Source organism: Stegodyphus dumicola, chromosome 8 (assembly GCF_044657685.1).
Source record: "Stegodyphus dumicola isolate Sdum_Otavi_A_Nest chromosome 8, ASM4465768v1".
Taxonomy (NCBI): domain Eukaryota; kingdom Metazoa; phylum Arthropoda; class Arachnida; order Araneae; family Eresidae; genus Stegodyphus; species Stegodyphus dumicola.
The window spans coordinates 152,433,281-152,459,644 of record NC_140775.1 but is presented as its reverse complement, the minus strand read 5'-3'; the positions used below and the strand labels follow the sequence as shown (position 1 = coordinate 152,459,644).

The 26,364-nt window shown below is 31.6% G+C and overlaps 2 protein-coding genes across 4 annotated transcripts in view; one reads left to right on the top strand and one right to left on the bottom strand.

Moving 5' to 3' along the window:
* The window catches only part of U4-U6-60K (U4-U6 small nuclear riboprotein factor 60K), a 49,380-nt gene extending 37,044 nt beyond the window's left edge, over nt 1-12,336 (bottom strand). Inside the window, exons 1-3 of the mRNA XM_035351307.2 lie at nt 12,190-12,336; nt 6,292-6,518; nt 3,989-4,062 (exon numbers count right to left, since the gene is read on the bottom strand). Of these exons, the coding sequence (XP_035207198.1) occupies nt 3,989-4,062; nt 6,292-6,496 (279 nt within the window). The 5' untranslated portion in view covers nt 6,497-6,518; nt 12,190-12,336. The remainder of the gene's footprint in view (nt 1-3,988; nt 4,063-6,291; nt 6,519-12,189) is intronic.
* A 293-nt stretch (nt 12,337-12,629) lies between these two features.
* LOC118182041 (uncharacterized) overlaps nt 12,630-26,364 on the top strand; it is a 35,136-nt gene continuing 21,401 nt past the window's right edge. The window contains exons 1-3 of one of the 3 annotated variants that reach the window (XM_035351309.2): nt 12,630-12,704; nt 16,879-16,960; nt 23,290-23,382. In XM_035351309.2, coding sequence (XP_035207200.1) covers nt 16,958-16,960; nt 23,290-23,382 — 96 coding nt within the window. In that variant the 5' untranslated portion in view covers nt 12,630-12,704; nt 16,879-16,957. Of the gene's footprint in view, nt 12,705-12,730; nt 12,831-16,878; nt 16,961-23,289; nt 23,383-26,364 lie in introns of those variants that run through there. The other 2 variants (XM_085823064.1, XM_085823063.1) reach the window with 2 other exon arrangements.

Genomic DNA, 26,364 nt, shown 5'->3' with positions numbered 1-26,364 from the left:
CCTGATCTTAGTTATAAATGGAAAGCCTGGTACGAAGAAATTGAAGAACTGAACCACCTCAGAATTCCCCGCTACTATTTAGAAGGAATATTAGATGCAGATGTGAAACAAATAGAACTCCATAGCTTTTCTGATGCTAGTTTGAAAGCTTATGGATGCGTGGTATATCTGAGAATAGTTTTGAACAATGGAACTTTTCAAACAGTTTTTGTTGCTTCCAAGAGTAGAGTTGCACCTCTGAAATCCCTTACACTTCCTAGATTGGAGCTTTTGGGTGCGCTTTTATCCGCTAGATTGAGTGATAAAATAGCAAAATCTTTAAAATACGAAGTAATCCCCTTCCACTGGACTGATTCTCAAATAACGTATTTTTGGATTCAGGGATCTCCCGAAAGATTTAAATCTTTCATCAAAAACAGAGTTTATGAAATTCAGAAACTAACTGAAAGCAATAATTGGCATTATTGCAGTGGGAAAGATAACCCCTCCGACATCATATCACGAGGAACTACTGTTGCTAATTTAAGAAATTGTTCACTTTGGTGGTTTGGACCAGAATGGTTGCAAAACAAACATATAGACTGGCCAGTTCAACCGAAGTTTGACGTGGGAAACGATAAGCAACTAGAACTCCGTAGTAAGATATCTGTTTATGACGTTGTTGTGAAGAGAGATGATCAACTATTGGATATAACAAAATTCAGTAATGTGCTGAAATATCTCAGAATTATGGCATGGGCTAGACGTTTCGTTGCTAAGGCAAGAAAAGTGCCTGCTAATAGTGGAACATTAAGTGCCTTTGAAATTGAGGACACTGAAAATTTTTGTGTTCGTAAAGCCCAGATGGATTTCTTCACACCTGAAATTAAGGCTCTTCAATCTAACAAGTCAATTTCTCCAAGCTCTGATATATTCAGCTTGGCACCGTTTCTTGATGAAAATAAAATTCTCCGAATTAAGAGAAGATTAGAAGAAACCGAATATACAGTTGACGAGAAGCATCCAGTTCTTCTTCCTAAAGATTCCAAATTTACTGAATTAATTGTAAAAAGGGAACATAATAATGTTCTGCATGCGGGAGTTGCAGCAACTTTAGCCAAACTAAGACAGAAATTTTGGATTCCTAAAGGCCGTCAGTTGGTAAAGAAAGTCTTGGGAACTGTTTAATTTGTCGGAAATACGCAGTAAAACCAGCGAAACAAATGACAGCTCAGTTACCTAAAGATCGAATTGTTGAAACTCCACCTTTCTATGTTACAGGCGTGGATTTCACAGGTCCAGTTTACATCAGGTCTGGAAACGAAATTCAGAAATCATACATCGTATTGTTTACGTGCGCTGTTACACGAGCGTTACATCTAGAACTCATTTCCAACATGTCTGCAAACAAATTCATTTTGGCTCTCAGACGTTTCATTTCAAGAAGAGGAAACTGTCGCACCTTTTATTCAGATAACGCGAAAACTTTCAAATATGCTGCCAAAGATTTACAGTATTTTTACAGCATAATTAAAGGTACAGACTTTCAAAAATTTCTAGCAAATGAAGGCTTGACTTGGAAATTTATCGTCGAGCTTGCTCCATGGTGGGGAGCTTTTTATGAACGCCTTATGAAAACCATAAAGGAACCGTTGAAAAAGATATTAGGCAGAGCTCAATTGAATTTTGAAGAATTTATGACTGTGTTGACAGAGGTCGAAAATATTGTGAATAGACGTCCTTTGACCTACGTTTACAACGATTTACATGAACCTGAACCGCTTGCACCGGCTGATTTTCTATTGATCGGACATAAGGATGAATATCCATACAACTTTGCTGAGATCCTGAATAACTCTCCAACAAGAAAGAGTCTAATAAAACGAAAAGAATATCAGACAACACTTATAAAACAGTTCTGGAAAAAATGGAAAAATCAGTATCTCCTTGAGTTAAGAAATGCTCACTTCTTCGGTACACCAGAAGCCAAGAAAAATCTTAAAATTGGTGATATAGTTTTACTTGAAGGAACAACTAAATCTAAGTTCCTCTGGGATTTAGGTCGAGTAATTCAAGTCTTCAAAGGACGTGATGGTCTTGTACGATCATGTGCGGTAAAAACTAAAAAGGGGGACTTTAAGAGACCTGTGCAATTGATATACCCCCTTGAACTATCAGACTGAAAATGAACTAATTTTGTAACCTTTTAATTTTACTTCTTGTATTTCATATTCACTAACATTAATTTTAGATAATTAGTTTAGTTATTACTAATAATTTACTGTTTGTAATTTGAATTAATATTTACGTATTGAGTAACATTTGAGTTGATGCAGTTAACTATATTTGTTTATTTTATAGAATTTCCTTTTGCAGTTTATATTTACATCAGTTGAATGTATTTGATATGTAAGTTGCTTTCTTATATTTTATTATTTGTATGCTGAAATAGTGATAATTTTTGCAGAAATTATCAGGTGGGGAGTGTGGAAAAATCCCCCAAATGATTTATGTATCGCCGTTAGAGGGCGCTTTGCTGCTGAAAAGGAATGTTAGTTTTTAGTTTGTGACGTAGTTAGTTAGCAGTGAACCTTCGATGCAATGAAAGTTGCTTTGTAAATAAAATGATTATTTTTGTAGATTGTTGAAATATTTCACTTCATTTAGAATTAGAACCACCTTTCGCAATATACATTAATTTACAGAAAATATACCTTTTTCCTCCTTTCAAATTCTTCTAAGAGCACTTGTTTTTCTTTGTGACTTATTCTTGGGATTTTCAACTTTTTTTTTTCCATTTAAAACACATAAACATTAACTGCATTCTCCCATTTCTATTTAATATATAAAAAGTGTGCTTTACTTTTTTATTCCAATGTTATTATCTAAGCATTTCCTCAGGATCTGAAATGTTTGCGACGTCACACTTCCATTCCCTCCCCTCTTTTACAATAGTATTTAATTAGTTATTAATGGTGATAGAAATATAAAAGATTAGTTTAATAAATTACATTACAGATTTGAAACAGTTACATTGATGTATTAATCTTTCATAGCAGCATTGTCCCTTATAAGTCCGCTGTTTTTCATAATTTACACTTCAAAATCAAATAATTTTTATTTGGAAAACACTCTAAGCATTAGTTTCTTACCTGAAAATCATTTGACAAAGTTATACTTAAGCCATCTCTCAAAGTTAAGCTATTTTCATGTCTTACAACTATGCACACATAACCTTTTTTGGGGCAAGGGATTAAAATTATGAGAATGTAAAACTCAATTCTGATAACTCCCAATTTATTAAATTTCAGTAAAAGACTAAACTATAATGAGTTGCAGGTTTGTCTCAGATAACTAGAGCTTTACTGATTTATAGTATACGTAAGGCAAAAATATAATGCCTAAAGTCTTTCAGTCTTTTTCTTTCCATTAATCTTGTGCCCAGTTATAGGATTAGCCAATTTGTCAATATTCAAGAATATGGGATGTAGCATTATAGTGCCCTTCACTGCAAGGTGCTTGATTGGAATGATAAAGGTTAGAATTTGCTTAATTAAGATTGGATAATCTTCGAAATCAGCATGATCATTGACTTAACATGTTATATTATTATAATATAATAATAAATAATTATTAATAGTAATATTCACATAATCATTAACTTAACATGTGATACTTGATGTCACAAGCATTCTGCGAATCACTGGAGAAACAAGTTGGTATCATTTTGCATACTATTCATTTCCTTTGCCCCCTTTTAGCAAAATCCTAGCATTTTTTTTTTTTTTTTTTTCCTCATTTTCTGTAGATCATAGTTTTTAAGGAATTTATGTAGAAACTACAAAGAATCCATAGTAGTTGGAGTCTATGCATAAATTTGTATATATAAATTAAACAAAAACAGCTTAGATGAAATTTGTACTAAAAATAAAACACATTGATACAGTGAAATGATAAATATCAATTTTAGACATAAAATGATAAATACATTAATTTACAGAAAATATACCTTTTTCCTCCTTTCAAATTCTTCCAAGAGCATTTGTTTTTCTTTGTTTTCTTCTTCTTCTAATTCCATATATTCTATGGAAAAACAGGTTCTTTTATTATAAATCTGAATACAATGAAAATTATTTTTGAATAATTATAAATGACAAAGATAACATATTTAGCACATTATGCTTAAAGAAATACAATAATCTTGAATTATATTCTATTAGCAATAACTGGTTGATGCTTTGCCTAGTCTCTGAAAGAACTACTATTTTTTGTTTAAGATCTTTTCTGGTAAAGGATTAATGAATTACAAACTTATAAAAATGTTATACAAAAAAAATGTACATTTTAATATTTTCTAAAATTATTCTTTTACTATTGAGAAATATTTAATTTTTTTCTAGTTTTGCATTCAGAAAAAAAGTTTGTTATGCTAAGAACTTAAAAATGTTTCCCACCCTCCCCAAATTTTAACATAGGTAAAATAACTATGCCATTATTTATGCATAAAGAGCACATACTATCGGGTTCTATCAAATTTTCCCACCACCATAAATATCATCTGCGCAAACAGTTCACGCTGCTGTGTTTAATCATATTTAGTCAAATGATTTTTGGCATTTGAAAGAAAGAGACTTCCTTTAAAATACTGTGTTGTGAAATTTGTAAAAAAATATTGTTATCACTAGTACAAGATCTCCGAAATGTAACTATCACACTATCAGATTAGAACCATCATTTACTTCCAGGTCTGTAGCAAAAAGTCAGCTACAGAATGTCACCAAATCATGTGTACAGCTTTAGGTACTAATAACTATCATATGACACGGTAAAGGTTTGGTGACACTCTGTAAGTTCCGAAAGTGCAAAAACAAGAACTAGGACATACAAGAAGCAAGGTTACCTTGGTTTACGATACACCATAAACCAGAAAAACTGTTTTTCTGTCCTAAACTATGAAACATATATCAGAAATATATTAGAAATTACATTAAGAAAAATTGTTCAAAACAGAAATGCAATAATGCAGATATTCAGAGGAGAAAATTTCCAACTTAACTTTTAACAACAACAAATCTGGCCTGATTCATTAAGTATATAATAGGCTGTAATAAATGTTTTGCAGTTTGGCTTCATATTGTACCTGAACAATTCAAATAGTTAGATACAAAGCCATGATAAATAGCAACATAGGTAAATTTTTTAACCATCACAATAAGGTTTATGTGTAGGCTTACCATTATATTTTCTGCTCAATCTAGAATATTTGTGAGAAAATGCAAATGAGAATAAAACCTACTAGGATAAGTAACCTATGAATGAAAAATATAAATAAAGAAGTTAACAAACAAAAAAAAAAGGGGGGGAGGGGGGGAAACAGAGAATTGAAAGAAATTTTTAATAGCTCAACTGAATATATCTCATTATTAAGAAGTTATTAGTATTTATCACCAGTGTGAATACTCTTTAAAAATTCCTTGTTGTTTTTAATGACATTGAAAAATTCACTGCAATTTAGTCAACATGTAAAATCAGCTTTGATAGCTGATTCAGCTATTCTACCTTTTTCCAGACCATAATGATATTCATTACTGAGAATACTCTTTTGATTTCATCATCACACATTGTTCCTTGCAGGCTGAAAAAGTGTTCTTTTATTTGAGTATAAGTAGGCAATAAAATGATTTCTCTAATAAATTATTGCAAAGTTATATCCATTTTCTCCACAATTTTATCTTCCCCAATTTTACAATTAGCTGACCAAAAAAACTTTTGCAATCATTACTTCATCGAAAAGTTCATCCTTGCTTCTTGTATTATTTAAGACAGTTTCATTAATTTTTCCCCCATAAAGCTTCAATTTCAGACCATGTTAATTCTCTGTTGTTCATCTAAATAAAGGATTCTGCTTTACCAAAACTATTTTATCATAGCTCAATGTACAAAAGACATGTGTCATCATTTTTAGTGAAAATATCGAAAGTCTAGAATCTAAAATTATCTTAGTGGTCTGCAATATCGCTGATTCAGACAACATTAAAAGTGCTTATATATTACAAAATAATAAGATGCAAAATATTAAATTGGCAACAACAAGTGCAACAGAGGGGCTATTTTAATTGGCATAAATGCACCTGAGAAAGCCCTATTTTTAACCCTAGGATATTTGGTACTTCTAAAAGTTTATCAAATAACTGAGACAAAATGAAAAAGGCAGCTGGGATGCATATCAAATTGGAGCATCTGTAAGCATGATATCAGAGAATAATAATGTTCTTTTAGATTTTTGACTCAATTTTAATTAAACCTGCTTACCTTCACTAATATTAACATCTCCAGCAGACAGCGTTTCTTTTGCAGCTGTAGCTTCCTCATCGTCACTGGGTTCTTTATTATCATCACTCTCTTCATCTTTTTCTTTTTCTTTCTCAGCAAGCTTTAGTCTTTCTTGTTCTTCTAAACTTCCAAAATGAATAATTTTCTGACGCTTGACATAAGCAATTTCTTCATCATCTGACATTGTGACAATGATCAAATTTACACTAAAATGAAAAGTGCTTATTAAATAAAATATATAACTAAAATATAAAACATTAAAAAATATTTTTTAATCACATAGTAGCCAAAAAAAAAAAAAAAGAGTGAATAAAAGTTGGATCAGTTTGAAATCTTTTTTAAATACGAGTACTTATATATTAGAGCATCTGTCTTAATAAAAATTCTTAATAAAACTTGTCTACATGTCATGATTTAAATTGCTGATCTAAAATCCTGAAATCAAGAATCCCTGAACATTTCCAGGTCTCGGATTATAAAATGTATATATATAGGTTTTTGTAATTACTATTAGTCTTTTTCTTCTATAAAAAATTATTGAACTGTGCCGAAGTGGTTGTGGTAATACATAAGTACCAAACTAAATGAACTCACTAAACCAATGAATTTGACTGAAATGTGCAAAAGATACGCAAATACGTATTTTAAAAATAAAGGGAGGGCAAATGAAGTTAAAAAACAAATGATTATATTTTAAACCTAATCAAATTAGATATTATGGTCCAATCAAAAGTAATGTATAAAATAATAGTAAACAAAATTATTAAAATAATGGAAACTGAAGAAAAGCATATGTATGAAAAGCATTGGTACTTAAAATGTGAAAGATATCAAAAATTATAATATGGTAAAAAATAAAAATGAGTGTTATCAAGAACTTGAATTTCATGTATTCAACCAAAATCATGCATTAAAAAAAAAAAAAAAAATCTTGAAAAACTATAGTATTTAAAGTTAGCAACGAAAATTGGAACATGTTAATGTAAAATTTTAAATGACACTAAAAAGCAAACTGCTAGACATAGATTTTGAACAAAACTGTATTGATTTTAATGACGATCCAAGATCATCTTTTCAAGTAAAAAAAAAAAAAAAAAAAATACTCGGTGACCCTCCCTTTTTGAATTGGTTATTACCTCCCCAACTGTCCTTGTTGAGACAGTTGGGGAGTGGAGGTAAAAATATGGCATTTTCTCCATTTTTACTACATTCTATTCCTTTATGTTGTAACTGGTAAGCACATCTGGAGTTCGAGTTCAAGAAGGGCACTGCTCTTTGATCATCCCCTGCTTTGACAAATCTAATGATTCTACAAAATTTCTAGTTTTATTTGAAATCTACACCAAACTAAGATTAATTTTTGCCTAACTTTACACTTATTTTTACTAAGGCAAGCTAAAACTTTTGAGATGATAAAAAATATAAAAAGGGGTAAAATTCAAAATGGTGTACACATTTGAACCGTGCACTTAATAACATTTTATAAATGAAAATTATTTTATGATTACAATACAAACAAGTCCACCTGACTAAAACAGTAAACTTAGAGGTATTTTCCCTTTAGCAGGGCACTAGACCCAAAAGTACACAAGTATGGTAGCATTTTCAATCTCGCACCATGCGAAGAATTACCTTATGTATGAATTACACAATATACTGCAACTTACACTTATTTTATTTTCATTCCTATTGAAGATATATACAAGATTTATTCAGAAAGTATCAAGACTGAATTTATTCTATTTATTCCAGAAAACCACTAGCAGTGGGACTGTGCGCATCATGCATGCTCATGTTTCACAAAAACCGGCAGGTCTGTACAGCACGCCATTTAGTCACACTGACTTCTTTCATGTGGAGTGTTTGCGTGTGTTCGTCGAAAACAGAAAATGTCTGAAAACACGGAGCAGCGAATTTGTATCAATTTTTGTTTTAAGCTCAGTAAAACAGGCACCGAAACCTACGAGATAATAAAACAGCATTTGGAGATGAGGCGATGAGTCGTGCTCGGGTTTTCAAGTGACTGAAGTTCTGGTGACTCAAGGAGAGTCGGAAATCAGTGGACAGTGATCCCCGTTCTGGACGCCCGTCTACCTCTTACAGTGAGGACAAGATTGCACAAGTGCAGGCTGTGGTGCGCTCTGATCGTCATTTAACAGTCCGAGAAATTGCACAGAAGTGTGGCGTTTCCATAGGATCATGTGATGAAATTTTGAGAAAGGACTTGAACATGTGCTGAGTGTCTGCAAAGCTTGTGCCACGTCTCCTCAATGAGGATCAGAAATTCCAATGACTGGCAATCACATCTGATTTGTTTCAAAGTGCAAGCAACGATCCCGAGTTCATGAAGCTCGTAATCACTGGAGATGAGTCGTGGATTTACGGATATGATCCCGAAACAAAGCAGTAGTCATCACAATGGAAAAGCCCTGGGTCTCCTCAGCAAAGAAAGCACGACAGGTGTGAAGCCAGATCAAAGTCATGTTGCTTGTGTTTTTCGATGCAGATGGAATTGTTCATCATGAGTACGCTCCCCAGGGCCAGACAGTGAACAAGGAATTCTACTTGGACGTCATGAGGAGATTAAGAGAGGCTGTTAGCAGAAACCGACCGGTGTTGTGGGCGTCCTCTCGCTGGAAGCTTCATCATGACTGAGCCCCAGAGCACACCAGCAATCTTGTGCTGCAGTTCCTGGCAAAACATGGAACAATCCAAGTAGCACATCCTCCTTACTCGCCGGACATGTCACCTCCAGATTTCTTGCTCTTTTCCATGATCAAGAACACTTTAAGAGGACACCGGTTTCAGGACATTGAGACGATAAAACAGAATTTGATGCAGCAGCTTCAGGCCATCCCAAAATCGGAGTTCCAGAAATGTTTCGAGGACTGGAAACATCGTTGGCCCAAGTGTGTTACTGCCAATGGAACACATTTTGAAGGAGATTGACTCAAAACCTGTTTTGCATAATAAATTCAGTCCTGATACTTTCTGAACAGACCAGTACACCGAGATCCGGACTTCCAATATCTGAACCTCAAAGGCCACTACAAAGTATTTTTTATTATATTTTTTTTTAGTGCTTTATGCATGCACATTTGTTTTCCTCCTTCTCCCATGCATAATAAAACACGTAAAGTCCTGATTCTTAATTTCACTTGAGCAATAAGTAAAACACCTCATTATTGAAGAAACAATCATTTTCGCATAAATTTGTATGATCAATAATTTGGCTTCGTAGCTGCATATCTGCCTGTCATACATCTCAAACCAAAACCTTCAACAGATACATCGTTGATTTTACACCTACTAATATTTTATACCCCTGACACCAACCTGGCAAATCATTATTTATTATATTTTGCTTTAATCATCGCATGTTTATCAACAAATGACAACTTGAGTAATGACTCATAGAGTGATGCCTAAACTTACTTTTTTTTTTAATTTTTTTTTTTTTATATATTAGTAATTGAGAAACGGTATGGTAATCTTTCATGTTGATATTACACTTGACAATGATTACAGATTTAAGTTAAATGCACTAAGAAATGTTGACAAGAAAAATTTAACAAATAATTCTTTCCATATGTATTAAATAGATTAAATTAAGTAAGTAGATTTTGTTAATTATACTCATATGCCAAAAGATTACATTTAGTACTATTTGAATTCAGAATAACTGATTTGTTAATCACATAAACCCAGAACAAGCGAAAGAGTTCATTGCGAAAAAGAACTCAGAACAAGCGAAAGAGTTGGCTGCACCGGGCGGCAGAATTTAAGGAAGACAAAGGGTGATGCTTTGTAGCAGAATTTAGGAGCCACAGAGATTGCATCACATTGATAAGATATCTAGCACTGGCTCTCAATAAGCCTTAAGTATATGTGAGAATTTATTTATTCAGGACTCAGATAAGCATTAGGCATGTGCAAGAAACAGACGTTAAGTGTAATAAATAACTAAACTAATACAATTCAGGCTTAATTGTCTCAATATGCGATAGAAGCAAGATAAAATTTAGCAAAACTTATCTTTAGTCGCCAATCTCATAATACATAGCCAAATATGCATAGTGAACGATAGCTAAATTTTATGACGATAGCCGCAAATCTGAAGGTTTTCAGATATCACAAACCAAAGGTGAGATTTTCAAAATAACGGATTTTGTAAAGAAATGTGGAGAAGCGGTAATGAATGAAGAGGATATAAAAGAAGTTTTTCACTGTGATAATAATGCTCCTCAACCAAATTACCAAATGGCAAAATCTGTAGTATGATTATAGATCCAGAAAATACCTCTATAGACAGAGTGACGAAAAAATTTTGATTGACAAGTTAAGTCGGAATTCTGGACACAGCAGTTACAGGATTTCAGCAATGGAATTTTGTAACTGAATAAGAAATTATGTCTGTCTATAAAATTAAAGAGAAAGTATTAACCAAAAACAAAAAAATAAATAAAGAAAGAAAGCAACTTAAACAACTTGAAATGTTTAATAAAGTAAAAAAACAAGTATTAAGCTTTTTTTGAAAATTTTGATACCCTTTAGATCATAAATGCTTCATTATTTCATAAATCATGATTTCATATTTTTAATTTTATTATTTCTACATGCCATCTTACTAGATTTAAACTGATGATCTAATACCCGGAAAAATCCCAAATCCAGAATCGTGAAAGTCCCGATGAGTTCAGATATGGGACTTTGTACTGTATATACATCTATATACAGAACTATTTTTCAGTTTTCATTTTTCCCAATTGTGTTCCCTTTGGGGTCGACGTAGAGAACTCTGCAAAACTACTGGCTATGATCTGTTGATCTGTACCTAAGTAGTCACGTGGGTATACAAATAACAAACCTGTGGTTCTAAAGGCCAGGCCGCTTATTGGTCACCTGTCTCGCAGGCCACTTATCGGTCGGCCTGTCGATCTGGCAAGCTTAAGGTTACAGTAGCCCAGGGTAGTATTATGGGTAGCTGCCTGGGGATGGCACTCCAGTTTTGCTGGGTCCTATTCTTAGGCAACGGGCAGCCTTGTCATCAGCAGGTGGCGACAACCAGTGTTGTCTTATTGCGACGGCGTCGATCCTCTCCAAGATGCGAACACAGGGGTTGAGCCCCTGGGTGTTGTTTTGCAGTTGGATTGGCAACCTAGTGTTGCTTAGTCTGATGGAAAACATGTATGCCAAAATATACAGACAGTTAGATAATGATTGTAGCTGTTTTTTTTTTTTTTTTCCACATGCAAACTGAGATGGATTTCACAATCCGACAATTATAAAATGAAGATGCTAAATGATATTTATAATTTCAATCCTGTTGCTTAATTTTATGACTTTCCTTTTTAGCTAATTTTTATTGGATACAAATTAAATTTTCATGACATAAATTTTTCTATCATTATATTTAATCTTTGTGATATCAACGGTAGCACACTACACATTAGACGCAGAACTTCAATGATAAAACGTACGAATTTAGATGCAGACATACTTAATTGCAAACAAAAAAAAAAAAAAAATTCTGTTTCAAGTGCAATAAATATAGCACCTTTTTAATAATTTTTTTCTTTCTCTTTGCTGGAGTATTAACAAGGCTTCAAATTATATGAACTACTTGGGAATAAGATAAATTTAATGTTTATTGTGGTAACATGAAACCACTATTATCCAATCTCTTACACTCCTGTAATTATTCTATTAATATTACTTAAAATACAAGTTTCAAGTGCGGTCTACAGCCGCAATTTAGCTTCAACTATAACACGGCAATAAATTGATTGCATGCTTTATCTTATAGTAAATTCACAGAAGCTAACATTGGAATATTTAATATATCATATAACTAAATAAACCAAGCGCTTTATTTACCTTAATTTATAGGGAAAATGGAAGCGATAAAACAAAAATTCCCACACTATTTTGCACACTCAAAACCAATTTTAAAATTGGAAACCTGCAGGTAAACTTTTCACTTGAAAAAAGTACTTTTGGCTTTGGGGGGAGGGAAACATTAAAAAAGTGCGTATATGAAAGATTTGAAATTAATATTGCATGATAGATAGAAATAGCTCACTTTATTTTATTATGTCATTGTAATTGCAATTTAAATTAACAAGTAAATTACCAATTAAAACTTTAATTAGTTACAAAAATATGTGGAAAACTACATTACTATTAAGTGTTAAATAATATTTTTGATTATAAAAACTACAGTTTTTTAAAAGCATTTTAGATTTGCTTCTCCCATTTCCCAGGGAACTTTTCATTTTCTAATTTGCATGATTAGTATTATCAGTGTAGGGCAGAAAGACGTAGGAGTGCAAAACAGGACGTCTGTCTTCCTGTCTTGCAAGTCGCGGTGATTTTAAATATTTAAAGCGATGGTAAGGAAATAATTTTATTTACAGTCTAAGAGTTAAGATATTAGACAAGTAAAATTTCACGTCCGAAATTTTCTTAATTCTTAAAGATTTAAAGGGTATAAGAATACCGGCTATTTGTTGCATTTTGTATGAGTGCATTTCTTAATTGAATTTTTAATTTTAGGCTTAAGCAATATTTTTTCATTTCTTAAAGTATTGTTTTAAATTTTTCTGTAAGTAATTTATAAAGTAATATTTTGACTGACGTTTATCTGATATGTTACGAGTGAGAAAGTTGTTTTTCTTTCTTTTAAAAATGGGGAGGAATATGTATTCAATTTTGTAATTAATTCAACACCCTGTTAGCTTTTAAAGTTAAAAAAAAAAAAATAAACTGTTTCAGAATGGCATAGATTTTGATAAATTTTCCCATGAAGCCTTCTTGGAGTATTTGATAAATTTTGCCCATGAATCAGCATACAAGTTTCAAATTAGGTCTCGTTCATTTTCGTTCTTGGATTGTTGCATATGATTTCCAGCAAGCGTGTCAGATTAATTAGCTTTCTTTATCATGCATATGTATATATAGAGAGAAATACGACCATACATATGGAAACATAAAGAAAGTGTTTAATAATGAGTTTCCTTCGTCTAATAATGCTATTAAATTATTGTTGTTTTATTCTTAAGATTACATATTTTGTGATTTGTCACTTCATGCTTCATAAATAAACTAAAATCTGCATCTACTATTTCATCTAAAAAATTTCAATACATTTACCGGGTTCTTTGCGGAAGTGCTTCCATTTTATTTTTTATTAAAAAGCAAATTATATTTTATAATACATCTTTTGTTTTCCTTTCTCTCTCTATAAGTGCATGACATTTCATTAAGTATTGGTAAAATCCATACATTTTTATATAGTTATTTAATTCAACAGGCTAATAAGAGATGGAAAATAATTGTTAATATGTGTGTCAGGAAATGCAAAGAAAAAGAAAATTATTTTTATGTGTTGTAATGTTTTAGGTACAAGAGAATAAGTTTGCAACAAATTATCCTAGATCTCATAAGAGAATAATCTTATAGAATTGAATGGAGTTAACTTGCTTGCTTTGTAACTGACGTGATGTTGGGATGTTTTTTAAATACGTATTGAATTATGCATCAAGTTACTCATCTAAGCTCATAGAATTATGCAACAAGTTATGCATCTCATAAATATGCTCATTTGAATAGTATGACCATATTAGAAGTATAAACACTTCTATATTTTGTTAATGTATATTATTTTAATTTCTTAATCAAAATATGCTACATTGAAACAAAGTTGAGTATTATAGTTACAAGTTTGACACCAAGGCTTAAAATAAGAAATTTCAAATTTTCCTGACTGAAATAAAATGTAAAGATTTATACCTCAGTAACAATATTGTTGTACTATATTTGGAATTTAAGTACTAAATATAGCTTAAGTATGTTTTTGTGCAGAGCAATGCCTAAGTAAAAACTCGATCTTTTTTAATTAAAAATTGGAATTTACTCCTCTTAGAATGCGTTTACTTTCTTCATACCTTTCAATGAGGATTGCATTTTATTAAGTACATGTGTTGTCTTCTTATACTAATCAATCAACTTTTATATGGTATAAAACTTAATTTTGTTGCCAAGTTATTGTTATTTAATATGTTCATTGTTATTTAATCCTTGTTCTAATTAAGAATATATATTGTTAATTTAAATTAGTCGGTAAACACAAAATGTAATGCAGTTAAATAAACAAACAAAAAAATACCTTTATAAAAGTTATAGTTATTTCATTAACCCTCTGAGCAGTGTGGGCTTTTGGATATATAGAGCCTTTATTAACTAAATTTGTATATTTGCCTATTTTAGTCTCTATTTTCATAAACTTACATTCATCAAGAGAGCATTTATATTATTTATAAAAGTAAGAAAGCAAAATATCTTGCGTAAACCACATTTTTGTTATTATTGCTTTCAACAAATATGCCAAATTTTCTTACGTACTCAGGATTTTCTCAGTAGAAAAGTGCAAAATGAAATTGGCCAAGGAAAAAAAAAAAATTGTTATGGCTAATCTTACTTGTTTGACCTAATCAGAAAAGTCAACGTATTTTATCAGTGGAAAGGAATACAGGATTGCACCTGTTAGTTGTACTATCATCTATTGTGCATGCATGGCACATGCCATGCATACACAATATAGAAGATAGTAGAACTAACAAGTGACAGTATGACATTGCTCAGTTCCACCCCAATTTTAAGGAGAGCATATCAGAGGATGGTCTGAGAGTCTCTTTCCTTCCTCTACCATCAAACTGGAGAGGATTTTTGATTTCCCATGTATTTTGAGCGTCCCATGCCACGCAGACACTATATATTTAAAACATAAATGCCTTCTTGGAGTAGAAGCTAGGTCTATCAGTGTGGCAATCAATGTCGCTAACTATACTATCTGAGCGGCCGCATAAATTTTAGAATGGTTAAATATTACTATATTTAGTACTATCACATTATCCACCCAACACTCCTGCAAAGTCAACAATCTGCGATTAATTTTTCTCCAGTCTAATGCATGAAAAACAGTAGTCGTTTTAAAAAACTGTGGTGCAATGAAAATTGCATAAAACATCCATAATGAAACGCCGAAAATTACCTAAAAGCGACAGGGCATTGATAAAATTAAAAATGTAATAAAGCATTGCCCCCCCCCGGTCTTCTGCCCATGTGCACAATGATATGCTTTCACTTAAAAAACGCCAGGAAACCACAAAGTTTTTGGCATCATGATGAAACTTGCCACTGCTCTCCATGTACACATTGACCAGTTTTAATATTAAAAAAAAAAAAAAAAATGTGAAGATTTGTATCTCAGTAACAATATTATTGTACTAGATTCGGAATTTAAGTACTAAGTATAGTTAGTGAATTGCTAACTATGCTAGTACTAAATTTAGTTAGTTATGCTAGTACTAAATATATTTAGAATTGCGTTTATTTAGAGAAAATTATCATATTCTCTGCAGAACAGTTTGTAAACTAGTTCAAAGCTGCAAGATTTCTATAATAATGACATCAGAGAAAAACAAAAGCTAGCTAATAATATTACTCAATAATGAAAATCAATCCAGAAAATATATACATTTTTTCAGCCTGTGGGTACTTTTCAGCTATCAGCTTTAAAATCTCTTCAAAACAGTCTTTTTACTATCCTTCCTTACATCTTCTCCAAATGAATTTCCAAGCTGACTCAGACAATTTGATCATTTGTAAAATACAATTTAATGGCCCTACTCTATCTACAACTAGGCAAAATCCCATATTTCTGAAAAAAATTAAACATCTTTTTTCTTGGAGACAAATTCTACAGTTGCATTACAATTACTTACAAGAGGAAGAGGCAGAGGAAACACTGCACACACTAATCGGCAAGCTGAAATCACAAACATAACTATTGAATTTCAAAACCAAGTGTTATCATAATGAGCATGCAAACCATTAGCTGTGTACCAGATAAAATTCAATTTTATAAAATTCTGTGTTGTCTATTTTGTCAATATAGCACTTTGCCTGTTGATTCCTGTCACGGTTGAATGGGTAATGCAGTAGTACTGTATATTTTAAATCTGAATTGTATTATAAATAATATAAAAGTGAATTTAAATCAGTCTGGAGTTCTTTTGAAATGGCATTGTCGTTTAGTACAAGAACCTCATTACTTTTTAAATTTAAAGGTTGGCAGCTACATGAAGCCGCTAATATTTCTCTTAACTGCCAATCAGAATTGTATTCATAGCCTGTAGCTTGTATGTATGCTTAGTTACAGTTGGATTTGTTTAAATTAAAGCATAACATAATATTTATAGCAATCAGAGACCATCGTGAATTTTATTATAATTCACCAAGGGGCATAAGAAAGTCGTATGGATTGTAATTTTAAATGGATTGCAGCATTGGTTCTAAATTTTTAATATTCATATTAAAAATTTTAATATCTTATATGAGTATTCAATATGGGCAGATTTTTTTCATTATTCCTAGTTTTTATATTAAAATTTGGATACCCTTTTTTGTAATATAATTTGAACACTAAATAAAAATAGGGTCAAGCTTATATTTATGTTAATAACGCAGATGTAATTTTGAACTGCTTTTTTTTTTCTTCCTTAGGCTTCTTTTTAAAGATCCAGAAGATTTTCTTCAGTATTTCCTCAATTTGTTTGTACATCTCCAATATATTTTCATTAATATGGTGAATATATATCATATTACATATTAAAACCTTTTTATTTGCAATATTAGATAAATTTAATCATAAGTTTGGTACTGATTTGTTAAAAAAATTTGATTTTGATGGTGTAAACATTTCATGTCCTTCAAAGAACCAATATATTCTACAATATGCATGTAAATATCAGCATGTTCTGGACTGATAGAGCTTTCTATAATTAATCTATCAGCTTGACATAATAATTGCTTTTGAAAATGAAGTGAGTAAAACTTGAAATACAGTCAAAAGTCGTTAATCCGGACTCGTCGGGACTTCGGCGATTCCGGATTATCGATTTTTCCGGATTATAGATCATCAGTTTAAATCTAGTAAGATGGCATGCAGAAATTATAAAATTAAAAATATGAAACCGTAATTTATGGTATAAAGAACAATTATGATCTAAAAGGTATCAAAATTTAAAAAAAAAAAAAAACTTAATATTTTTTTGTTTACTTTATTAAACATGTCTTTCAATGTAAGTTGTTTAAGTTGCTTCGTTTTTTATGTGATAATACATTCTCTTTAATTCTATAAACAGACATAATTTCTTGTTCAGTTACAAAGTTCCGTTGTTCAAGTCCTATAATTGCTGTGTTGAGAATACCGACTAATTTGTCAATTGAAATTTTTTCGTTTTCAATAACCTCTGTCACTTTCTTCGCTATCGGAAGCGAATTATAATGACCAGGAATTTGATTTAAATCATATCAAAGACAGAGTACATCGAGATGAAATACTACATTTAGTAAGGAATTAAAAGCCAAATAAAATAAAAACATGTGTCCTGAAGATAAGGATAGTGCTGACTGATCAACTTCCAATTCATTGCGCGCGCTGCAGTGTTAAAGATAAACAGTCTAGATAAACAAATGTTAAAGTTTATATAAACAAAGGATATGCCTTTATCCATTTTTTTCAGCAATTCCACTTTTTGTTTAATGGACTTCGAAACATACTTTCGCTTTGTAGATCCTTTACATATTAGTAAATATATATCAGAAATTCTATTTGACGTTAAGCTGAATCCAATTCGAAGATTAAGGAACAACGCAGTCTGCAACATTAACTGAATTAGATAATTTTAGCTTAGCTTATACCGTCTGTTATACATTAAACACGCATTCGTAAACGAATTTTGCGCACACGCATATTCGCAGCCGTAAAGGTCTTACGCGCATGCGTCAACGCGATGCATGCTCAGAAAGTTTGTAGCTTTGAGGTCCGGATTATAGATCATTCCAGATTATGGGTGTCCGAATTAACGACTTTTGACTGTATTAGTAAGTTCTGTAGTTTCATTAAGACTGAAATAGAGTACACGAGGTGTGGTTTCAAAAATCTTTCAGCACTTTTTTCAACTGAAGCATTAATATAAAATAATTTCACATCAAAAGAAAGTGTAACTGAATACCAGGAAAAATATTTCCTGACTTTATAATAAAGTTTTTAAAATATTGTTGAAAGATAATGAGGAAAATGTAGTAAAATCAAATTTGAAGTTTATGATGAAGTTCCATATTTAGGAATATCATATGGTGCAATGAAATGCAAGTTTTGCTAATTTTGAGAAAAGTATAAAACCAAGCAAAATCAACAATAAGTAGTTTTTAGTAGTTATATATATATATATATATTAGCAGTTTAGATTTTAAAAAATTTGGAACTGCAGAGGTGTAAAATCTGAAGTTTCACAATTCCATCAATGTATGTTGTGTACATATATATATTTATGTTTTTCATAAGTGATATTTCACTATCATTAGCTTTAGAAATAGAATATTTAGATAAAAATTGAATTTCGTGTAAACTTACTTTTTGATTATCTGTAACCTTGCTAAAAATTCGCGATCTTATTGCCGACTTTAAACAGTATTTATGAACTCGCTGCTGACTTTCCAGAGAAATGGGGTCCTTTCTGTAACAGGATATCCCTTGGTGAGATTCAAAATTTTTCAGAAAGTTAATTTGTCAAAGGCAAGTGTCATTTTCAAAATGATGATGCATTAAGAATTCCATAAAAGTGCAATCAAAATTTAAAAAAAAAAAAAACTAGAAGCATCAGTAATTAAACATTTACCTTTTTTCTGGAAATATTATAAGGTATTTTCTACATGCCGTTATGAGGTAATTGGAAGCGTACTCAACACGTATTCGAGAGGTCCAGGCAAGTCGTGTCCTGACAAGTGCATTGCACATTTTCACTTTTCCTGTTTCAAAATAGCTTAATGACTCTACAAGTGGCATCCGATCCAAAAGATGGTGGACAATAATTCGTCTCCACCAGGATTTGGTGATTGGGTCCCTTAATTTCCAGTCGCCTTTTAAAAGGTGGAGTATGTAAGGTATTTTCTCCTTCCTTTCCGCATGCTTTTGAGATGTAATTGGAAGCATACTCCACACATATTCGAGAAGCCCAGAGGTCAAGTCCTGGAAAGGGCATCGTACATTTTTCACACCTGCTTCAGAAAACTTTACAATACTTCTGTATTTTTTGTTTACTATTTTTCTTCTAATGTACCTACCAATCTGTTTTCGTTGAGAGGGGAAAAAATGGAGCGTTGCATTACCATAGACTCCAACTACTACGGATTCTCCGTAGTTTCTATGGAAATTCATGAAAAACTACGAGCTACGAAAAGTATGGAAAAAACTACGGATTTTACAGAAACAAGAGCAGGAGAACCAGTACGCAAAACGGAACCAACTAATTCATCCGATGATTGGCTGAATACTCGTGTTATCATATATCACGTGTTGAGTGCGTTCCTAGTTTTGAAGAATTAGCCAATCGTAGATCAGTAACTCCAACCGTTAACGACTTATCAATAGTTCCACCCAATTGTCTGTCTCCCAGGTTCCTCGCTGATGCGTGTTTAGGCTGCATTCGGCTGCATTGTGTAGTTTACGGCGAGAGCTTAGCGTGTGTCTTGTGAACTGTGAATCAGGTGAAAGATTTTTAATCATAATGCTGCCTCGAACGAAGAAGCCAAAATTATCAAAGCAGAAGTTTAAAGATTCATATTCTTCAGAATTTCCATGCATTAAAGCGTCCGAAATTTCTGTGAATCACGCACACTGCAGTGTATGCAACAAAGACTTCTTAGTTTCTCATGGCGGAAAAGATGACTGTAAACGGCATGTGTTTTCTCAAAAGCATATAGAACTTGGCACCGTAAAATCTAAAGAAATAACAAATTTCTTAATAAAAGATGATGAAACAGATCCTATAAAAGCCGAATGCTATTTTGTTCGTTTTTTAATTGAACATAATCTATCGCTTTCTGTTTCGGATCATTCCAAAGAGCTTTTCAAAGCAATGTTTCCGGATTCTGCCATAGCAAAAAAATTTAGCTGCGGTCATACCAAAACTGCTGCTATTGTGAAAACGCTTGCAGAAAATACTGTTGCTGATATTATAAAATCAGTGTGCAGTACATCATTTTCTCTAAGTACTGATGGAAGTAATGATAACAATGATAACAAACTGTACCCATTGGTTATAACATACTACAGTAAAGAAAAGGGAGTGATAATTACTTCATTGATTTCTATTTTAGAATGCACGAATAATACAGGAGAAGGTATTTTTAATTGTATAAATGAAAACTTTAAAAACAAAGGTTTAGAATGGAAAAATTGCTTATCATTTTCTTCAGATAATGCTAGTAATATGATTGGAAAGTTTAAAGGTGTAGCATCATTTATCAAAATGCATCAACCAAGTATAATCACCCGAGGTTGTCCGTGCCACCTCTTGCATATAGCTGCAAAAAAAGCTACTGAAAAATTAATTGGCTCAGAAATTGAAATGTTGATAATAGCTATATATTTTTACTTGGAGAAAGTTCGAAACGGAAGCATAGCTTCAAAGTTGCTCAACAAATTTTGGGACAGAATGCAAAATCTCATAAAATTTTGAAATATTGCAGTACGAGATGGTTGTCTCTTTTAGAATCTATAACAAGGATTTTGGAACAGTGGGATGCTGTGATAAATTTTTTTGGAGATAAACCAGATAACAGTGAGAATGAAGGAAAGAGATTGCAAAACATTAAAAAAATTTTACAGTCACCGACCACCAAATTGTACTTGTTATTTTTGAAAAATACTTTGCCTTTGTTTATAACAGTAAATATTAATTTGCAACAACAAGCTCCTTATATACATAAATTGAGAAGAGAACTTTTTGAACTTTTAATGAATTTATTTGTTAGATTCGTAAAACCATCAGTAATTTCTAAAGAAAATGAAGATGTTACTCTAACGTCTATTCCATTTCAGAAGTATAGTAAACAAAAAGAAAATGAAAATTTAGTGATTGGTGCGGAAACAAGACTATATTTAAAAAATGCCAAGTGGAATAAAAGTGAAGTGAAATCATTTTTCAATTCTGTGCGAGCTTTTTTTGTAACTGCATGTTCATATATAATTGATAAATTTCCACTGAGTGATCCATTTCTAAAACATGCTGAAGTTGCTGACATCAACTTGAGAACTGAAGTCTCATTTTCATCTGTTCTTTACTTGATGAATACTTTTCCATCCATTATTGATGAAAAATGTCTTAATCAAGTAGAAATTGAATTTTCCATGTATCAAGTAGATGATTTGAAAGAAATTGTAGATTTGCGTATTGATATAGCATGGGGAGAAATTGCCAAATTAAAAAATATGAATGGGTGTATTAAATACAAAGTATTGCCTTCTGTAATGCTTGCTGTCTTAATAATACCTCATTCAAATGCAGCTTGCGAAAGAATTTTTTCTATTGTTAAAAAAAATCAGACGGAATTTCGACCAAATTTAGGTCTTAAAACTCTTGAAGCAGTTTTGATTGAAAAAAATAAATATGCAGGCAAATGAAGAACTGTGTTATAAAAAAACATTCTCAAAATCAGAACTTAAGCTTGCTAAGCATGCTACATATAAATCTTTGCATTCATAAATTATGCGTATTTTGTTTAATACTTATATGTATCATTCTTGGTTATTTAAATTTTATTTCCCTGTAGAAATCATATCCAGAATAAAGATATGATTTATAGCTTCTGATTTTTTCTATGATTAGTAGTGATTTGAAGTACTTTTTATTAGTGAATGCTTGAGGAGTTAAAAGAAAATTTCTAATTAAATGTGCATATAATTTACAAGGTATATTTTTAATTATTCAGTTTTATATGTATATGGATTTTAAATGTAATAAAATTGATTACAATTAATTATTAATTTAAAATTAATGAATGGTTAATTACAACATACGCTACGCGCACATTTTCAAAGTTGTAAAAATGTCGTTCGCGCGTTGACTACTGACAAGGTTTGCTGAAGGTTGGAGTCTATGCATTACTTGGCTACTCTGGCCAAAACAGAAATGACTCTGTGCATGTCTGGTTGCCATATGTATACTTTATAGTGACATACTGTGTTTACCTCATGAATACTTTTATACTTTTTCATGAGTTTTTGGTGGGGGTACAGATAATCAAAGTATATTCTCTTCTTTTCAGTTGAGATATAACTGAATAATTTGTTGAAATTAACACTAGGAATAATTAAACTGACAATTTTTTTCTTTCTTAGTTACTGAAATTTGCAAAATTTAGATTCCGTTTGAGGATAAGGATTTAGGGAAGAGAAAGTTGTAAATTTAGTAAAAAATTAGTTCATTTTAATACATTCTTTTGAACTTCCAAATGAGTGGTAAGACTTTTGATATTGGGATTAGTATTTAATATTGAAAAATAATATTGGTTGATTGACAATTTTTAAATGTAAATGATGGAATGCAAAAAGAGCCTATTTGATTAAAAAATGTTTCTTCCCAGAATTCAGCTGGTGTTTCGTAATGATATAGTATACAATCTATAACTTTTATGTAATTATTTACTTTTCAGTTTGTGAACTAAAATTAGTTGTTTTAATTTGTTTTTTCCATCATTTTATTGTTTGTTCAAATTTAAAAACAGCATTTTAGTTGGTCTGTCTAAGAAGAAATAACTAACTGAAAGCAGTAGATTGCATGCAACATCATTATTGCTTTTTTTTTTTTCCTTCTGTTAAATTCTTCTGTGTGACTGTTCCAGTTAAAAGTGGGCTAAAATGTCTAAAAACCACACTGAGATCCCCTATTTCATTTTCGAATATTTTTGATTCTTCAATAAAAGGGCCTCTGAAGCCTAGCTTTCTTGAAATTTGTACTTTTTCTTTAAACCAACTTTAAACTAATGCTGAATTTTTGGCTGTATTTGTCTCTTATTGCTTATTTGTAGTTAACGAGAATAAATTGATATGTTTAATTTGTTTTATAGATTAGAAATCAAAGACGAAGGGTTTCACTTCAGACGTTGCAGATTACTGCTGATGAAGATCTCCTCACTGGTGAAATGGTGCATCAAAAAGAAGTAACTAAAATGTTTTTATCCTGTTAATACAATAAGTTTCTAGCATTTATTGTGTCTAAAAATCTCTTTGTTAAAATAGAGATTATTTGTCATTATTATCAGAAGAAGAAAAAAAATTTTAAAATATGAAAGCTTTTATTCGCTAGTGAAGTAAAAAGTAAGGATCTTAAGACTTGAGCAAAGTTTTATCTAATGACATTTTTGTTTACCTGGAGAATATTGTGAATCATTGTTTTCATCATTTTAAATGAAAGCAGTGAGGTTATTGTAATTAGTTGACATATTTATATGTAGGTTTCTGCAAATAGCTTATATATTTGAAAATACTGATATAATTTTATGCATAGATGTATAGGATGTTTTACTTGAATAGGTCAAGTTGAAATGTAATGATAAGCAATCTGTTTGTAAATACTAAATGTGAGGGTTTCCAGACAAAAGCCCACTGGACGAAAGCGCACACGACAAAAGCCCATTATGATAATTGCTCATGCGACAAATACCCACACTGATAAAAGCCCACATAGTTATATGCCCACACTGATAAGAGTGCACATAATCAAAAGCGACTTATGCTTTTTTATTACTAAACTGTGTATTTATAATTTTAATTATAGTAAATGGAGTATTCAGATCTGAATTTTAATGTCTCAAATATGGCTGTTTGTATATTTTATCACTACTTTATTTGTTTAATTTATTAGGTTGAAAGCAAACTTTCAACTGTCTGATTAAGTTATTAGCTGTAACGTTTCGATGATAAATCTGAAATTGCATTGTATTATTTATTTACTTATTTAACTTTGGTATGCGTATGTGAAAATGAAAAATGTCATTGTGGAGTTTTTCTCATGCTGTTTAAGGTAATATGGCTGAGATTAAATATAATTATATTTCATTATTAAAATTATTAACTTTTTAATTAAAAACACTTTATTTTATTAAAAATGCTTAATTTTAACTTTATTTTATTCTTTTTTAGTTTTTCGTTTAGTTCCTTTTTAGTTTAAGATTAGTAGTTTAAGAATATTAAAACAGTTAAGCATAATGAAAACTTGGCTAAGAGATATTTTATTCCTTACTTTAGACTGAGCTTATCAAAGTTTAAACATATTTCTCACTGAAAGCTGTTCTGAATGTAACAATTATAATTTGGTGATTTTCTAGACATATTTTCTTTTAGATTTCTTAATAAATTAAAACTGTCATCTGACAACCTGTCATAAAATGAATTCCAAATGTAACCTTTTAATCTTTCAACTACAGCAACTTGAAATAGTGTTTTTAATTTTCATTTTATGTATTTATTTATTTGGAGGGGAGAATGGAACAACTGTTAGAAGTCAACATATCTACAAATTTAAGTACAGTCACCTCCAACTATAATAACAGAATAAGTGCGAACGACAGCGGATAAACGAGACTATTTCGGCATGAAAAGAGGACTGACATAAATGGCACTAAGTCAAGGAAAGGCATGCCTTCGTGGAGGACGTTTTAAAGGAAACTCGCTCGTATACATGCTACGCAAGGGCAAAATCACGAAAGTGCCCTTGCATTCAGCCTTTCCATCGGAATTTGAATCCCGGACCGAGCTATCGGTGTTCAGCGTTTTTACCGCTTGGCCGCTGGTGAGCTTTGTGCCTACATGAAAAGCTTGAGAATTGGATGACTGATGCTTTCTTAATGTACAGCTTTTATTCCATTTTTTATTAATTTTTATTCATTTAACTAATTATTTATTTTTTCCGATATTTGAACTTTTTCTCACATTTATTTTCAAAGGAACAATGTTTAGAAAGTTTTGCGAATCGAAAATAAATGATTAAGTCTTAGATGAGATACGTTCTACCAATCAAAAATGTGTTTTCACGTTTAGAATGTAATATATGTAAGTTGTTATGCATACTGCTTATCTCAACAAATGTTCAATTTTTTTTTTCTCTTTTGAAATCAATAGAAATTTTTTTATGAAACTAACCCAGGTAAAATGTAAATTTTTATTTAATTTTATGCTTGAATGTTAGTTTGAAGAATGGAGCTAACAAACAAGTTGTAAGATCTAATCGTTCACGGGATCATGTAAATTGTCAATGACCTTCTGTAAGATTGCTAGTGACTTCTCACTGGTCAACAGAGTCCGCCGAGGAACACTGGTAGTTCAGTCCGAGTTTCGAATCCCGCAGACGGGCTGGCTGCTTGGGCGTTTCCGTAGTTTTCCCCCATGTGTAATTTGTATGCGAGCCAGTTTCTCTTAGAAAGTCTTCCATGAAGACAATGGTTGGTGTAATGGTTAGCACACATGGTGCGTATTGGAGAGGTTCAAGTTAGAGTGCTCATTTTTCACGTCTCCAGGATGACGCCTGAACTAAAAAAAAGGTGGTGCATGATGATTCTTCTCCACCAAGATTTGACGACTAGGTCTCCTAATACCCAGTCTTTAAAAGGGGGAGTATATAAGGTATTTTCTCCCTCCTTCCAGAATGCCTTCGTGGTGTAACGGTTAGTACAATCGGATCGTATTCGAGAGATCCAGGCTCTATTCTCGAAGAGGGCATTGCTTATTTTTCATGTCTCCCGCATTTAAAAAAAAAAAAAAAAATTAATGACTCTACAGTAAGAACTAAAGATCTGTGAAGTATAAAAGTATAGATTTAATTTAACTTGGTTCAGTCTAGACCAATGATTCTCAACAGTTCTTCTCTCATGTGCCCTTCACCATTGCTAAATAATCATTCAACCTTTCCTTCCTAAAACTTGAAAAGTACATATGCATTTGTTTAAATATGGATTATTTTTACTGTAAATTAAACAAGTATAAAACATGTTGTTAAATACCGAAATTTTAAATATAAGTGCTTTTTATATTCATAAACTAAATCTAAATACATAAAGAAAAGTTTGACTAAATTACTCTCTGACACCGTGAAATTCCCCTTAGGGCTATCCCTCCTGATTGAGGACCCATACTCTAGACAGAAT